The 18,425-nt window shown below is 39.1% G+C and overlaps 1 protein-coding gene across 1 annotated transcript in view; it reads left to right on the plus strand.

Moving 5' to 3' along the window:
- Positions 1-18,425, plus strand: part of ank2b (ankyrin 2b, neuronal) — a 112,067-nt gene continuing 93,642 nt past the window's right edge. The window contains exon 1 of the mRNA XM_051901323.1: positions 1-211. Within this exon, the coding sequence (XP_051757283.1) occupies positions 125-211 (87 nt within the window). The 5' untranslated portion in view covers positions 1-124. The remainder of the gene's footprint in view (positions 212-18,425) is intronic.

Here is an 18,425-nt window from a genome sequence, read left to right on the forward strand (position 1 = left end):
TGAACTGGGAGTCTAGAGAGAGTGGAGGGGGATCTCCATTGGATGGTTGAACCAAGGATCTATTGAGTACTTAACGCTTAAGAAAAGACATCAAGAGGGATACGGTGACTTCTTAGAGAGGGTGATGAATGAAGACACTCAGTCCCATCTCAGGATGGAGGCTACAGACAAACTCAACGGGCTCGGAGGGAGGAGGAGGCGTCCGAAGAAGGTAAACATGAGCTTCACTTTGAGGACCTGCTCTGTGTTGATGTAGTTCCAGAGGATCGGAGCGTTTCGGAAGTTCCTGGTGCCATTTATGCTCAAATTACAGTATTTCTTAAGTACAGTTTGAAACTGAGTGAGTTGGAGTTGTTGGTGATTTACTTTAAACAAACCCTGCTGAGATACACAAGAATTGTAGTAGATTAGGAAAGCAAAGTGATTTTTCTTTGTAACTGCTATAATTCTGAACAGGTCGTCTGATGGACAGGTGGAAATCCTCGCGTATGTTTTCTGCCTCGGATTGGTTCCTTGATTTTTCAAGGCATGCTGAAGGTTTTGTTTTTATGAGGACTCTGTGAATTGAAGATGGGCGTGTGTGTGTGTGTGTGTGTGTGTGTGTGTGTTCAGGAGAAGTGCTGGCAGGTTTTTGTTGCATTTACTCCAGGCAATCTCTCTCTCTCTCTCTCTCTCTCTCTCTCTCTCTCTCTCTCTCTCCACACTATGAGAATCCTCCACAGACGTTTTATATTTCTGTTCATCTGCTGATTACAGTGTTTTGATCGACAGCTGCTTCTGCCCACCTATTCTCTTACCCTCAATTGATAGCGCTTTCCTTCGAATCAGAACCCGAATTCATGTTTACTGAATTTGATTTCCAAAAGGAAGAGTATACATGCTGTATAAAGCTGACTATTCATGATATGTAACATTACACACAATATGCAACATTTATGCATACAACAATATACGATATATACACAGAATGCTCAAGAATACAGCATGCAACATACATACAGCACGTGTTTAATGGTGTGAAATGAAGATGTCAAAAGCATTAAGCATCCCTCGCTGTGAAACACCTTTGTTCCATGTGTCTGACGCTGAGAGTGGGGTGTGTCCGCTGCTCTTTGTGTGTGTGTGTGTGTGTGTGTGCGCGCTCTACACTTATCTGTCCAATTTAGTAAACAAGATCATGCTTTAACACATTTTTTATGGAAGCCATTGTGGATGTTTGTGTTTTTGTCTCCACAAGGATAGTAAAATCTACATTGTGGGCGTCAGTTGATAGTCCCTATGAGGAAAATGGTTTAATAAACATACTAAATAATGACTATTAAAATTTAAAAAAAAAATGTTTTTGTGAGAGACAAAATATTATTATTTCAGTATAAAAACAATACAAATTAATGAAAAATTGACACCATGACAGAATGTGCATGTTCCACTGAAAAATAAACAAGCAACTATAGGACGAAAGGAACTGTGATTTTCGTTATTTGCAGCTGCCCACATAACTAATATTTAATATGCAAATAGACAACACATCAGTTTAGAATCCCTGGATCATTTATTTGATTTGTCTGCATCATTATTATATTACTATATTGTCTACAGTCATGGGAAACCAGAAACATAAGAGAATTTTTATTAATTCAGATTTTTCTTTTTTATGCCTGGAAAAGTCAGGGAAAATAAATAGTAAAAAAAGCTAAATTACATACATTTAGATCTATTTATGCCTTGTGTTAGAATTTATTCTCAATTAATTTAATCTAATAATTGCAACTGACTAGAAAAGTCAATTCAATGGTCAAAATGTACGAAGACTCTGATACAGCTAAAGTGTATTCACAGGAATTTATCGCCACTTGGAACACGGTCAGAAAAGGTCTTTAGCTGAATTAGCATCAGTTCAGCAATATGGTTTGGCTTTCATGGTGGAAGGCAATGAGGGATCATGCACAATCAATGGTGTTTGCATTATTGATATGTCTCCCCTTCACTCGGGCGGTGGCGGATGGGGTGGTGAAGGGGATTGAAGTTTAATCTAAGCGAGGATCAGATGAGAGGGCATCTGTTTCTCTGCAGACTGTACTAATGACTGATTTTCTGTGCGATTTTGTTAGGGGGAAGTCTGTGGAATTCTGTGAAATTGTAAAATGTGTTAAGCAGAGATGACAGTACTATAGCTAAAAAGGTTTATTATTACACAAAATAATACAAATAAATCATACAGAATTACCCAAACTAAATATATGTTTACAGATGTGTGGAGCTTTCGACTGAGTTCTTGACACAGATTCTGTGTGGCTCTGATAATGAGCACAGAGGTTAGCTGTAGACCTGTCTGTATCTGTATTCTGATAAAACCAGATGTGGGTGGGGCTTAAACTGGAAGTCCATTTTAACTAATTCTGTTCCCTTCATTTAGGGACTATATTTACATATAGCCAATATGCCTTGAATTCGTAAAATAAAGCTCCCACGATTCTGAATAGACAACTAAACAAAATAACATCATTTACTAGAGGTTCTGACAAAATGTTAATACTGCAGTCTGTTTTAAAAAATATTAATTTGAATGATTTTTTTAAAATCAGGTTAAGTGAATGATTCAATGACTCACTCATAAAGACTTGACTTGTTTCATTACTGGATGAATCAGCGTTTTTGAACAAATCTCTTGAATAAATGATTCAATGACAAATACATTTTTTTAACATTCGCTAAAGCCAGGCGAACACTGCGATTTTCGTCCAATGCTCGTGTGAGTATTTGTTGAGTCAGGCCGAATTTCAGCTTTGTTGTGCGTTGTTTGTCTTGCAGTGTACAAGGGGAAGCGAGAGGCGATTAACCTCTCCCGAATGGCAATTGGATGGTCGGGTGAATTTCTGACATGTCAGAAATTTTGGTCACCCCTCGTGAAGGTATCGCACAGTTGAAGCAGAGCTATAAACTGATTGCCCTAAACTGTGTGATTTTTCCCTTACTGCGCAATTGTGTCAAGTCGCAGCTCGACGATCGGACTGTATAGCGTGAGCACATAGATCGTAAAGTTTGGCTTTACATCGCATGTGATTTATTTGCACAGTGTGAGTTGGTAACCTTGCTGAAATCGCACATTGTATGCCCAGCCCTGATCTAGATAATGGCCTTTGAAAAAAAAAAAAGTTTTAATTGATACTTTCTAATGATTGATGTCCATAAACAATTTTACTTCAGTTATGCCACAGTTCACTTTCAAGTGCTTTTGATTCCCCCTCTTGAGTGGCAAAATGCCGTTTAGGAAATGTCTCCCTCCATTCACGTGCTTCATCTTTGGTGACAACGGGTACGACATGTCTCCTGTTTGGAGGTCCATCATGCGGAGGCCAAAGGATGAAGGAGTGGTTACTACACCTTCTGTGGCGTTGGAGTCTGAGAAGCTCGTCACGTCTGGAATATTAGTTAGCGGCGATATGGGTGTGACTCACTCCAGCTTGCTTTCGATTGTTACTACATTGTGTGAAAATGTTGAAGCATCTTCTGACCACCAGGACTTTTCAAAGGATGTTGGGGCTTATGGTTGTGGCTCATCACCTAGGAATACTGCACTAAGACCCTTTCAGCTATGGAGTCTCATGTCTCTTTTGTGGGTGCAGGACAAGACTGGTCAGTAAGAAGATTGGCAGGCCCTTCAAGCAAGACAACACATTTCCCTTAGTTCACCCTGTTGATTTCAGTGCCATATGGTATTGATGCTCTATCTACATTTGGCAACATATCAGCCATTTCAAGTTTGGTTTTGGAGCTGGTATCTCTCCTGGACGGTGTATTGTGGGAGAAATAAAAAGCTTGATCAGAATGCAGTTTAGACCACCAATAGTCAAGTTCTGCTAGACTACTGCAGGGCTCTTCAGATCCAGTCCTGGAGGGCCAGTGCTGAGTTTAGCTCTAACCAGTAGCGGCCTTTGCTATGTTTCACCTATTTCACTTGAAACAGGCCTCGCAACTGAAGGGGCCTCCGCTTGCGCTTGGAGCTGGTGTCTCTCCTGGACGGTGTATTGTGGGAGGTTGTGTTTCGGAAGGACGTTGTCTCAAGTGTAGGGCACCATTTAGCACCCACTCCCAGAACTATTGAGGCTGTCGCTATGGTTGACACTACTGTAAATGCAAGAACCCCATCGATGAGGTGGCTGTATTCGCTTAACGCACAGCTTGGAAAGAGGAACCTTTTCAGTGCCCAGTTGGTTCAGAGTTGGATTGTTTACAGGAGCAGCTGGGAGCTGGAATGATTCATTCAACACCTAAAGTTCATGAATCTTCTATTGCAGCAGAACAAGTTCCTTTTCGGTTAGCTCATGTTGCTTTATGGGATTTGTCTTTGGAGCTGGAATTGTTCAATGGCGTAAGTCTGACCAGCTTTTGTATGCTTTGGAGACCCCAAGAGAGGAGTGTCAGTCTGTAAACAAAGACTTTTGCATTGTTGCGATTACCTGGGCCTGTGAGGCATGTATTCCCATTGCTGACTGTGCTTCATCTTTATGTAGCAATTTCTCTAGGCAGTCTTTTATCTCAGGTAATTTGTCATCATTGGTAACATCCTCAGGGGGGTAATTGGTGTTTTAGCAAAGAGCACTCAACGGTGTCACATGCTTTCAAAGACGATGAGGATGCAGCTGAGGAAGGTGTTCTCAGATTCTGATGAATGCGGCACAGAGCCTATAGCTCAGGTTTGACATGTGAGAAGTGCAACTCTGCAAACAAAACCCTTTCCTTTGTCAGCATTATCTCATTCTTCTGTAAGCATCCTGAACTATACTGAAATGGATTTAGTGGTGTTTTGCTATTACTGTTTCCCATAGTTGGAATTATGTGATTTTCCATGCAATAAGTATATCTAAGGCTGTGAAATCAGTTTTTTTTTTTTTTTTTTCGAATCACATCTTTTCAGGCAGACTGTTCACACTATTAATTGCAAGTGATCAAATTAGATTTCATCAGACTCGACAGGGCGCTTATTTGGAGAGCGATATGATGCACCTCCATTTTCCTTGCATTTGTTTTGAAAGCCTCGTCACATTGGTGGGTCGTTACCAGAGCAACACATGCAGATATGTTGGCTATGTCCGGACACACAAATCTTATTTGATCACTTGCAATTAATAGTGTGGACGGTCTGCCTGAAAAGATCTGATTTGAGAAAAATCTGATTAGCCTGCAGTCTGAACACAGCCTTAGTGTCAGCACTGGTGCCACCTGATTAATCAGAAACTGTCTAGAGTGTCAGTGGATGGCAAAGCTTGATCAGAATGCAGTTTGGATCACCAATACTCAAGTTCTGCTAGACTACTGCAGGGCTCTTCAGATCCAGTCCTGGAGAGCCAGTGCTGAGTTTAGCTCTAACCAGTGGCCTTTGCTACATTTCACCTGTTTCACTTGAAACGGGCCTCGCAACTGAGGAGGCCTCCACTTGTGCTATTTTAATATTTATAAACAATATCACATAAACAAAATTGCTGTTTTCCCGAATATCAGCACGTTTTCAAATGTGATATTGATTTTATACAACAATTTAAAAAAAAGTTAATAGGCTGTTAGGTGACTTATATTTTAGACACAATATTGTCTGTTTTTCCTCTATTTTGCCAATGAAAATAGATCCAAACTGTAGAGCCATTGCACGTCTCCGAGCGACACGGTTTCATTTTCATTACTGAATGAATCCACGTTTTTGACAGAATCATTCTAATGAATGACTCGATGACTTCTGCTTTGTCCCTTGCCGTTTTGAATGAATAATTTCACTGAATGATTCAGTGGGCCCTATCATACACCCAGCGCAATGCAGTGCCAGGCGCAACGCAAGTGTTTTTTGCTAGTTTCAGCCCGAGGCAGTTATCATTTTCATGTCCAGCGCCACATTGTTTAAATAGCAAATGCATTTGTGCGCCCATGGGCGTGCTGGTCTGAAAACGAGGTGTGTTCAGGTGCATTGTTGGCGTGTTGCTATTTTGAGGAATCAGCCATGGCGCTAACGCAACTGGCTTTTAAAGGGAATGGGAGATGAGACTCTGATTAGTTTATTGCACGTTACGCCCAAAACACACCCATGACTCATTAAGAGAACAGGGACAACCCTTTTAAGCCCGGGATACAGTGCACGATTTTTTTGCTGTCCCAGACGAAAGATTGCCATCGTGAAACAATCGTGGCGATTTCTGTGATCGTGGCTCTTAATCTGTGGTCCTATGTCGTACAGTGAGAGAGGTTCAAAGACGGCTGTTTTCCCCGTCTTGCGACCAAAGATAGCCTACGATCATTTTCCGACAGTGTCAGAAATTCAGCATGATCATCGCACAGTCTACATGCATGTCGTACCCAAGTTTAATAGATCCATGCCGCACAGTGTGATTTGTAATGATCCTATAGGATTTGCTAAAATCGTGCAGTGTATTCCAGGCTTTAGACCGCCAACCATTTTTCCCATCCTTAAACTAGAAAAAGTGGATTCGGACACGCCCTTGTGCCGTGTGCTTTAGACCATGCGCTTAGATTGTTAAAATAGGGCCCAATGACTCACTGGTTAGGACAATGATTTGTCGCCACCTACTGGCGGTTTTAGTATAATTTCATTTTAGCTGAGGGACTAAAGGAAGAAGATTGAATGTTGTTGTTTTTTTCCGGTAGTAATTGTAACAGCAGTTTTGGTTAAAGAGATAGAATGCATAAATAGACTTTTAAGAACGAAATATGAGATAACATTGTAAATATAGCAGAAACGGGCCTCTGAATTGCAAAGGCCGTCTCTGGCTCTAACCCCAACCAAACACACCTGAACAAGCTAATGAAGCTGTTTAGAATGAATTGAAAAATTATCCACAGGTGAGCTAAATTGGAATTGGTACTAAAGTCTGAAGGACACTGGAGTTGAAGCACCCTGGACTACTGTACCAGCTTTTGCTTTGTGAGATTGTCAACAGACACCTATTTAAAGCTGCTGTGAGTTTCTGTGATGCCTCAGGGCCCAAACAATATGAATGTCTCTGTCATGTTAAAGATGATGCAAGATGATTCCAGCATGTTTGTGTGTTTATCACTGACGAAACTTTGCTCAACTCATATGGTCTCTGTTCGAAGGCCCGGGGCGTCTCCTGGATGCCGAACAGCAGCGCAGATGGGAAATGCTTCCTGAAATGACATTCAACTGTTACCACAGCAACAAGGGGTTGAAAAAAGGGTCCTCGTGCCCGAGATGTCACCTCCTTGAAAATGATAATAGAAATAGTATATAGTAAACATAATGACATACAGTACGATTATATTTATCAAACTGTGTCGTTTGTGAATATGCAGTGTGTTTATGTGTAGATTATATTAAGTAAGAAGAGGCATATTCATCTTCCAGATTGTTCAGTGCACGTGATGCCACCTCTGAATTAGACAGGGTGGGGCCGGTTACCAAGACAACAGTCACTCTGTGGGGATGTTTCCATAATCTAGTAGGTTGAAGAGTGGTGGGGGTGGAGGACAGGATTAGACAATAAAACAGGGAGGGGGAAGAAAGGTGCTGATCATGAGTGTATATTGCTGTGTGTTAGAGTTATTAATGAACTGTTCTTTTAATCCTGATACAAGAGAAAGAGAGAGAGAGGCATCATAAAACCTGATGCTTTAATCTCTTTTAAATGAAAAGATGTGGATGTAGAAGAGAGACTCCGCAGTGACAGAGGAACCTTAGAAGAAAGATTTATTTACAAACCAACTTGATTTCAGTCAGTGTAGGCGACTGTATTTCTGTAGATATTAATTACACAGATTTTTTCCTCATTGCATTGTTCAATGTTCATTATAGCAATATTAATACGACAAAACATCAATTTTAACTAATAGTTAGGCCTAAATGCATTGATAATAAGCCAATTATGCCAATTAATATGGTTCATTATTTGGTTTATGTTTGCTAAACAACAATAAAGGCAGCTCATCCAATCATAATTTAGAATTTAGAGTCGGAACTGTCAGAATTCCAAGTGATCTGAATGGATAACAATAACCTGACAGTAAAATATCTCTGACTGACACATGAAGCAGCATTCATTAATAATAATGCTGTTAAATTATTAATGATGTTTCAGGTTAAGGGGCACAGAGGGGTAATTAGACAGACGAGTTAAAGAGTTGTGATTGTGTTAGAAAAGACATGATTCTAATATTTGGGTTTTTGCCAGATTTATGTATTTCTTTATGTTATATAGCTCAAATGGATAACACAGGCTAGATTTAAACCTCATATCTGAAGCATATTGTTGTTATTTGCAAGTTATCAAACATATTAAGTTAATATATTTATGTAAAATACACATAATATGAAGTATGTAAACAAAGACAAGACAATATAATTAAAACAAATGTCAAAACTGACATCTTTTGCTGTTGCGTCACGTCTTTCATCAGTGTTTTAGTGACATTTTTAATAAAATTAGTTCAAATAATCATCTATTCTGTTTCGTTCCATTGTGCTCCGTCCAGCTGATTTAATGCAAGAATGCATTGATTATATAATCATTTATATATCGCTTTAAAATGCAAATTGTTATTTTTCATTATTTCATTTCATTTATTATATTTTTATTATTCACCAAAGACAGTGTCACTTTTGATTCATCTTTAATTTTTATATATTCATTTGTTTCGTACTACGGTTTTTCAGACAGTAAAGCACAGTGACACTGATCTCATCCTCTCTCTCTCTCTCTCTCTCTCTCTCTCTCTCTCTCGACTCCATCAACATTCATTTTCTCTCATCTTGTTCTCATCAGTCTGAGGAATTGGGCTACTTTTACAGTTGCCGCAGGTTGTTTTTTAGTCTGCAGGTTGAAGCTTGTTGAAGAGATGTGCTCTATTACTTTTCTAATCAGACTTTTATCTATTAGATGAAAAAAATCCCCAAAACATATTAGGAGACGTAATTATAATAACTCTGATATATATGTAGGACTGGCTCTTTCGACTTGGACTACTCGACAGAATCAGCTCAGCAAGTTATAATAAAACTGTCGGCAGAATTACTGTGGTTTGTACTTAATCGTTTGTAAAAGTTCGGCTGAATACACTTCCTCTCACTCGCTGCTTTTTCGGTCAGCGGTGGGTGTTACATGAACCGAAACACAATGACAGATGGGGGCTGGAAATGGCCAGAGAAACTTTGCCCCGGGTGGTAATTTTGTGTCTGTGTGTGTGAATACATGTGTTTATCTGTGTGTAAGGCGTTTATCAAGTGTGCTGCATTAGATCTAGCTTACACTAAGAAAACTGAGAGATATATAAACATACTGTATAAAATTTTAGTTATCAGCCTGGCCAATATACTGCTCTGTCACTACTCACCAATGCGGTTTCATTCAATGAAACTGACATGCCATATAATCTTTTCACAAAACAGATCCCACAGTTCCTGCATTAAAGGGAAAGAATGCTGTGGGATTAGAATGTTTTATGTGCACAAGACAAGAGCTGAAGCCTCTTTAACTGACATAAAGGATAACTGCAAGAAAAGCTTGACAGCCCTTTAAACATTTGATCAAATGCATGGCGACGTTACCAATTACATGCATTTCTTTTTATCTTCATTTGTCTTGTTTTGTCTGGCATCTTCTACATCTATTCTTGCCTCTACAATTTCAGTATATCATTTGCTTAAAGACTCATTATAAATGTATTCATATAAAATTCATCATCATTTTTCAGCTGTCGCTTTCTTACTGTTTCTACTGATTTCTCCTAGTCAGTTACTTGTCAAAACAATACCCGAGTTGCTCAAGTACTCGTGGTTTATGTTACCGTTTAAAAAAAAATAGACAGTTCATGTCCAGAGGCCGTTTCAAAGCAATGGTCGGAGTACGGAGTATTGTTACAATCATGACCGAAAACAAACAGCATTCAATCTTCGCCCCTCAGCTAGAATGAAATTATACTAAAACTGCCAGTAGGTGGCGGCAAATCGTTGTCTTAACGAGTGAGTCAGTCAAACGATTCATTCAAAATGGCTGATTCATTCAGGGACAAAGCAGAAGTGAGTCGTCGAGTCATTCATTAGAACGATTCGTTCAAAAACATGGATTCATTTAGTAACGAAACTGTGCTGCTGAGATGTGCAATGGCTCCACTGTTTGGAACTATTTTTGTTGGCAAAATAGAGGAAAAACAGACAATATTGTGTCTAAAATGTAAGTCAACAAATAGCCTATTAACTTATTGTTTATTGAATCGTTGTATAAAATGAATATCACATTTGCAAACATGCTAATATTCGGGAAAACAGCACTTTTTTTTGTAACATCTTGTAGTATTGCTTATAAATATTAAAAACAAGAACTTATACAGAGACATTTTTTTTGCACCATATCTTGGTTTTTGGAAGCATTTTTATTAATTTTGGTGGGATTTTTCTGACAGCGCTGACTAGTAGTCAACTACAAGGCTAGTCAATGTAAGCCCTAGTCTACGCCTGTGGTCAGGAAAGCCCATCGCTTTGACTAACAATAGACAGAGGGAAATCCAGTTACCCATCAAACCCTGATGCTCCCCTGACTGTTTCGGTTGAATCTTTTGTTCTCCTAATCCAATTGTTGCAGTTTTCGTTCTGCTTCATCCCAGAGTCATTCCCTCTTTACCACCCAGATGACTCAGAGATGAAGTGAACGCTGTAGTGCAACAACCACAGAATGAAGCAATAACATTTTTATGTACTACATGCATTAAATTTGATTAAATAACACACTTCTTTTTCTGTTTAAAAGGGTTAGTATTCTTGATTCCTCACCATTCTCAGCTTTTCTTTTTCTTTTTTGTAAGCCAAAAAGTAAGTGTTGGATTATGCATGGTGGTTCAGACCAAGGTCCGTTTGACATCAGGAGTTTTTCAGACTCAGGTGAGCAGCAGTGAACTTCAAAGTGGACAAAACGCTGTAAAACTGGCAACACTATTCATAATATGTGAAAAAAAATTGAGGATTATGTATATGATTGACTACCTGAAGGTTGTGTGTGAATGTGAACGGGAGAGATAAAAACTGTGTGAGAAAAATAAAGATGAACCAAAGTTCAGAGGAGGTAATAGTCTTGGTGAAAAATAGAGAGTATCATAAACAGAGTCTCTATTTACTGTTAAAGAAAGGATCGATTATGAGCTTTCAGTTCTCAAAGAAAGAGCTATTGAATGTGAAACAGTGAAGATAGTGTCAGACTGGAATCCTTGACCAAAATACTGGAAACATTCTCCTAATGTTTGGGGAATGAATATCATTTCTCTACTCAAAGTCTTTTTCATGCCCTCTATTCAACAGTTCCACACAGTGTCTCCACATTCATTTTTCCTCATAGAACATTACTTTCCATTACACATTACAAAGTCTGCCTTTCAGTAGCTCATTCAACCCATCTCTGCTTCGTATGTATTTGATTACATAAAGATTGACAGACTTTTAAAGCTGGTGTCGTGTGAAAACAAGTCACTCTCAAAATTTGAACCCTGTTGGACACCAGAGCAACTGGCTTTAATATTTGTGATTTTTACTGATTATATCATCAAAATACTGTGTGTTTACAACTAAATATGTCTATAATATCATATTTGCTGGTGTGAATTTCAGCAGTCTTATCACATATCCAAAGTTTCATTTTTATACTAAAAACTATGGATTTTTTTTTTATTTTAAAAGTATGTTTACAATTGAACTTGAACATTAGGTTTTAAACAGCTTACATAGAGGATTGTATTCACTCCTCCTCCCTTTGCATTATATTATCCCAGAATCTAGGTTTCTCTGGTCTCTAAGGCAGACAGGTCTCTTTTGTTCATGTTCTTGTTATTTCTTCTTGCCAGAATAAAGAGTATGAAAAAAGTCAAACCACTATCTCAGCCCAAAACTGAAAATATGGAAATCATATCCCCATTTAATGAACGCTGTCTTGGTGAGCTCCAGGCTATATGGGTTTGATCAATTATTCATCTGAGGAGGGGGTTGTGTTGGTTTACTATTCGTGTCTGATGGTAAGAAAGAAAATCTGACCTGGGTCCTGGAGTAAATGACATTTTGCTTACTGTTTTTTCTCAAATGTGTACATATGAATACTCTTTGGAGGTAAAACATCACAGTGACCTGCTTGAGTCAAAAGATGAGCAAGACAGATGCCAGGCTATTAGCTTAGTGTATTTTTTGCCAAATGTTGCTGTTGTAACAGACGTAGGCCGGTAAGAGCTGTGCGTGTAAACCTCACTCTCCTGATCTCAAGAGGTGCTCTAGCGACTGATGCTAGAGACTGCGATCTTTAGCCTCCTTGTTAGAGGGCCCGCCTCCCATGCCAGCGGACCAGGGTTCGAGTCCCGCTTACAGCGGGCGCTTCCAATAGGAGGGGTTACATTGGTGCCATGACCCGGATGGAAGTGTGGTTTAGGGGGGTGAGTGTAACGGACGTAGATCGGTAAGAGCTATGTGTGTAAACCTCACTCCCCTGATCTCAAAAGGTGCTTTAGCGACTGACGCTAGAGACTGCAATCTTTAGCCTCCTTGTTAGAGGGCCCGCCTCCCATGCCGGCGGACTTGGGTTCGAGTCCCGCTTAGAGCAGGCGGTTCAACATGAGGGGTTACATTGGTGCCGTGACCCCGGAAGGGAGTGAGGTTTAGCAGGGTGAATGTAACGGACATAGGCTGGGCGGGCGGTTCGAACAGTAGGGGTGTTACACTGTCAAATGTGTGGTTTGGCATATTAACACAAATATGATGGAATATGCGTAACATATACCATCAAAGTGGATTTACTTTGGCAGAAGAAAACAGCGTCTTCTCAACATGAACAACACAAACCAAACTCTTCCAGTCTCGGATACAACTACAGTGTTTGAGGGCGGGGCAAAGCAGATGCTGTTCAGCCAATGAAAGAACATATGCAAATTTGTTACATTGGTTTGTAACAGGAAATGAGACTAGAATTACTGACGACTCGTTTCAGTTCAGAATCGATTCTTTCTTTTGGAGACAATAACTTTAATTGTCATGCACTTTGATCTTTAAAACTTTGTAGACCTTTTACATTCACAAACAGCTCTATTACACTCTACATGAAAGGTAATGTTTGAAAAAGCATACCACATTCATGCAAATAAATGTTCATTATCACAAAATAGCTTTTCTTGCATATTTTGCTCAATATGTCCATCGTGTAGTTGGAATGGAGCAGTAAACGAGCTGTAAAGTGTTACATAAGCTTCTGCTCTGTTCGACAGCACACTTTGTCCCCTGGGCTGTTATTGATTTTGTTCCAAGTTTGCAAAACGACACCAGCTAATAGAATCTGTAGGAGGATCTCTGTATAGCATTTCTATTGGTTTGCCCCACAGCGTTTTGAAATCGACTCCCTTTGGAGACCTTAATAAACTCGCAAACTGTGATGTCACATCTATTTTGGTACTGCATAATATTGCAGAACAATTAACAAAGAAATGAGTATATTGAAATTATCTTTGTTTTGTTCATTGTGAAATTCTTCAGCCCCATCAAAGGCCTGTTTCATAGAGGAAGATACTGTAACATCATGGTATTGTGATACCATGACTAGGACTGCCAATCGAATAAAAGAAAGACAATTATATTGTATTATGGCAAAGCAAGTGGGTTTAGAAGTCAGTATTGTAGTGGTTTGCAAAAAATATTCGCTTGGTGAAGCTTCGAAACCATTGTGAATCATTTGTTTTGAAACAGTGATTCAGAGCGCATATCAAACTGCCAAAGTCACATGACTTCAGTAAACGAGGCTTCGTTACGTCATAACCATTTCGAAATGGCAGTGTTTCGCTGCTAGGGGGCGATGATTTCTATGTGAACACATGAACCGGTGTCTATATATGATTTTTTTTACCTGATCTCGGATCAGTTTTATACATTTGTAGACATTTAATAACACATTTGTATAATAAAAAGGAAGATATGTAGTTAAAAGTCTCTTACTGGTCTGATTAACCAAACTCTCCATAAAACAAACAAAACAAACCCTACAAATTAATAAAATAACTCATATTATAGAGATTGTGTTTAACAGATGACACCTTCAATGAAACATTGCAGTTGTTGGTTTGTAAAAGGTGTTTTTATGCATGTTTTGACTGAGTTTTCGCTGCATTTACACTGTTCTGACCAGCAGGGGTCACCAGCGTGTGGCGACGCGAATCATTTGGCGAAGCAATTGGTTCAATTGAATCAAATAAAAAAAATAAAAAAAATGGAAACAAAATGCAAACCAAAATTTCTTTGCCTACAGTCCACAGAAATCCATTTTGTAATCGAGTTCGTAAGTCTGTCTCTCCTAGATGAATGACTCCTTACTCTGTGATTGTGTTGTTGTTTTTATCACCTTGTTTTTTGTGCATTTATGTGTAGACAGATCCCTGATATCTCATTAACACTGGTGCAGATGGGCGGTCATATGTGCATTAAAACATCAACATGTTCATAAAAGAGAGATTTCACACATAAAAAATAAATACACCCAACGGCTTTGCCTTTCATTTTTGTTTTTCTTCTCTCGGTCAAGCCAGCTATTGTTTCATAATAGGACATAATATCACTGAAAGAGATTCTGGCTCAGGGTTGGTAAGATTTAATGCCCATAAACATCACAAATCCACCGCAGTGGATGATTAACAGGTTTGTCCAAGTTTAATCTGCACCGGTTTTAGACAAGAAGCAAATGCTGACTGAGGTCTCTCTCTTTTGGAGCGAATGGGGAAATATGGTGTGAATTTGCCCTTGTGAACCGATTGCTTGAGCTCTGGATGCCCCCTGTGCCGACGGGGTGTGTGTGTGTTAGCATGTGTTTCCTAGAGGGCTTCTCTGTCGTATAACTGAACTAAGATCTGATTCTGGGTCAGTTGAAGACTCCACTATTTCTAGCCACTTAATCCTCTAAGCATTTTTTCCTGCGAGCATCTTGGTGTGTGTGTGTGTGTGTGTGTGTGTGTGTGTAATCACAGTGTACTAATACCTCAGTAATCCATCCATCCACAGTGGCCGGCTCTTCAATAGACATCCTCTCTACCCCTTGTTCCCTGCTTTTATTTATTCACGGCATTCCTGATTTTGGATCTACCTCATTGAAACCTCCCAAAACACCCATGAGTGTTGCAATGGTGACGAGAGCAACAGCTCAGGTAAGGCTTTATATCAAACCCTTCATATCCCATTGCCAAGGCACTTTTATCTAGCTTTGTGTTTTGTTTTAGTTTTTATATCTGCAGCCTTTAACCTGCTGCTCCACATTTCATAATCGTCTGTGGCCAAATAACTGCATCTAAATGTTAAGCGGTCTGATTCATCTTAACAACCATGAAGGGTTCAGGCCAGCGGATGATATCGCTCTGTTTTGTCGTCTGTCTCTTTAAATGCTCGAGCTCTTAAAGCAGGATGGATTCTGATTGGCTGTCAGTGAAATGAACTCTGCTGTTATTTTACATTTAGAACGATTTTTAGAACGATATCTTTATCGTTATCATTAAAAGTTGGTTTAAACGGGCCTTTAGTCTACCAAACATGATAGTCTTCTTTTACTCATGTAATTCCAAAACTATATTTGTCTGTTGTCATGAAAAATGTGATCCAGTTTACTATCACCACACATCTGATTCCTTATTGTCATAATATAGTTTCACTTTACTGTTTCTGTCAGTCACACAATCTGGAAGTGCTTGTTTTTTCTATTAAAACATCCATTAGTGCTTCTATTACCCATACTTCCGGTTAGGGATTTGGAAAACCGCTAACTTTAACACGTCACTCGTCCATCAGCATTTGAAGACTCAAATTATGCAACTTCATCTTAATCTTCATAACAACTGTGTTCTGTTTCACATGCACAATGTTTTCCACATAGAAATGTCAAAATATTTCATGATCAGTTAAAAGAGAGCTTGTGTACTTTGCAAAACAAAAACATTAGATGTGACAAATAACCTAGAAAAATATGCTTATAAGCAGTTTGTACAAGAGCAGGGGTTATGAGAAGAGGTAATAACTTGATAATGAAAGTTTAAAATTAGAAGCTGCTGTTATTAAAAACTCATTTAGGAACCGACAGCCACTATATCTCCATAAAAGTGCTCATAGTAAAGGTGTATGTCATTAGAGAGGAGCATAAAATATTGTAGACAATAGTGACTGCATGCATTTTTAGCAATTGCTCAAAGATAATAATTAATGTGACAAAAGACGAGAGCCAAGATCCCAACTAAAGGGAACATTCATCACCATAATGGTGACTTCCAATTGACTGAAATGTCTTTTGTTCAAGGACTGTATAAAACCAGCCAAAATGGATTATAATGAGTGAAAAATAGCTGTGTTTCCATTCAAAGTTGCCAATTTAACTTGTACATAAAATTGGAATATCGCATAAAACATTTGCGAATAAAGCAGCATTTCCATCCCATGTGTTCAAGAGTACAAAATCATCACTTTCTTGGAAATTTGGCGCAAAATATCAGTAATAAAAATGGAAGTTGCTGCAATTGGGCTCTTTTTTGCTCCATCATAAATGAGTTTCGTCTCAGAGCGTCAGACGAAACGCAATAAATGCTGTCATGTGATCTTGCGTTCGGATGCTGGTGTTTGGGAACACAATCGTGTGAGACGCTTCTGGAGGGAATTAAACCAGATCATTCTGATGACAGACTTGGACTCGGGCGTTTCAGAACCACCAAACCAACATTTGAGGTGCTGCGATGCGATTGGTCCACTGGTTAGTCCAGTTATCCAATCACAGCCTCTGATGAGGCAAAGTCACATGAGGGTTTGAGCGATTTATTCAGTAAATATGTTTCCATCATAGTTTATGCACGTCTTCTTATCGGATAAGAAAATGATCACCCTCAATTGATTTTTTAGAATTTATGCGCATCTTGTTGTTTCCATCCAGCGTTTTTTTTAATGCGATATCCCAAAATGCTGTTTTGGAGCTGGTCAAGCATGAGATATTGAGAGATTTCAGAGATTTTATTTGTAGTTGATTTCATCTATGGCTGTGTGGCTCTGAGTTAGTTGTAGTTGTTTGAATCGGGTTTGTGTGTGTGTGTGTGTGTGTGTGTGTGTGTGTGTGTGTGTGTGTGTTTGTGTTTTAAACACTAGGCATCATGCAGACTTTGTAAATGGAAACAGAGAAAAACTGGGTATCACACACAAAACGATAAAATGAGAATCACACGCTAGCTGAACAGATTCATGTCTGAATCTAAATACTCATCCAGTCGTACATTACACGATTCTCTGTGAAATCTGTCATCTCCGACCACCCAGTATCAAAAATCTGGGCAAAAGTCATGTAGTGGACTCCAGCCATGATCTTGATCCCTTGCTACCAAACTGCTTCCAAATTCTGACTGTGTCTCTGTATTCCTTTCATCCATCCATTTTCCAAGCCGTTTTCCATTGTTCTTTATGGAGTAGCAGGGGAGGCTGTGGCCAGTTCATTGCAGTGCTTTGAGTATTTATTTGATTTTGTTTGCGTATAATATAAAGGCTTGATTTTGGACAATTGGTCCATAACCATATTTCCAGATCTTGTGATAATAGAAATATGTAAATCATGATGAACAGTGTTGTAGAAAGGCGTTACACCACGTTGCATCACATGCAATTACTGCAGAAAGCTGTACATGATTAAGCATATAATAGTAGATACATTTGCATACATTTGAGTAAAATCTCATATAATCTTTCTGGAGAAGCTTGAAATAGAGAGGATAGTGAATAAACTTACTATAGACCAAAACTGTATTTTTTGTATATATGTCATCAAGATATTAGCATGGTTGCAACCCGGTTGCACTTTATCTCAGTAGTCCACTTTCGACTACTTACTATAAGTAACTTTGTGACTACATGTCAGCTAACTCTCGTTAGAGTATTAGTAGACTGTTAGGTTCAGGTTAGGGTACTTATGTTGGAGGTGTAGGTCATACGACATTTTTGCAGTGAACCTGGGTTGAAACTGCTGATATGTAAAGCCATGTATTGCCACTCGTGGCCATGCGTACAGCGAGGATTGTGTGAGGTGCTGTTACTGTAGCATGTGTGTGTGTGTGTGTGTGTGTGTAAGATGAGCCAGACAGATGGCATCACTAGTGTAATCTGTGAGTCAACCCTGTGTGTCGGCCTACTGACACACTCCAAAACACTCGAATAGCTACAAATACACTCCCACTCTCAACACACACACTCACACACACTTACAGATCTGTCACCTTCCCTGTTCTCTAAATTCTGATGTCACATTAAGGTTGCTGTTATTATTCAACATATTATATTAATTTTGAAGAAGCTAAACACTCTCTCCTCCCCCATCATGAGTGGACACGCCCTTACTGCTGATTGGTTCACTCTCTCTCCTCCCCTGTCATGAGTGGACACGCCC

Source organism: Ctenopharyngodon idella, chromosome 7 (assembly GCF_019924925.1).
Source record: "Ctenopharyngodon idella isolate HZGC_01 chromosome 7, HZGC01, whole genome shotgun sequence".
In the NCBI taxonomy this organism is placed as follows: domain Eukaryota; kingdom Metazoa; phylum Chordata; class Actinopteri; order Cypriniformes; family Xenocyprididae; genus Ctenopharyngodon; species Ctenopharyngodon idella.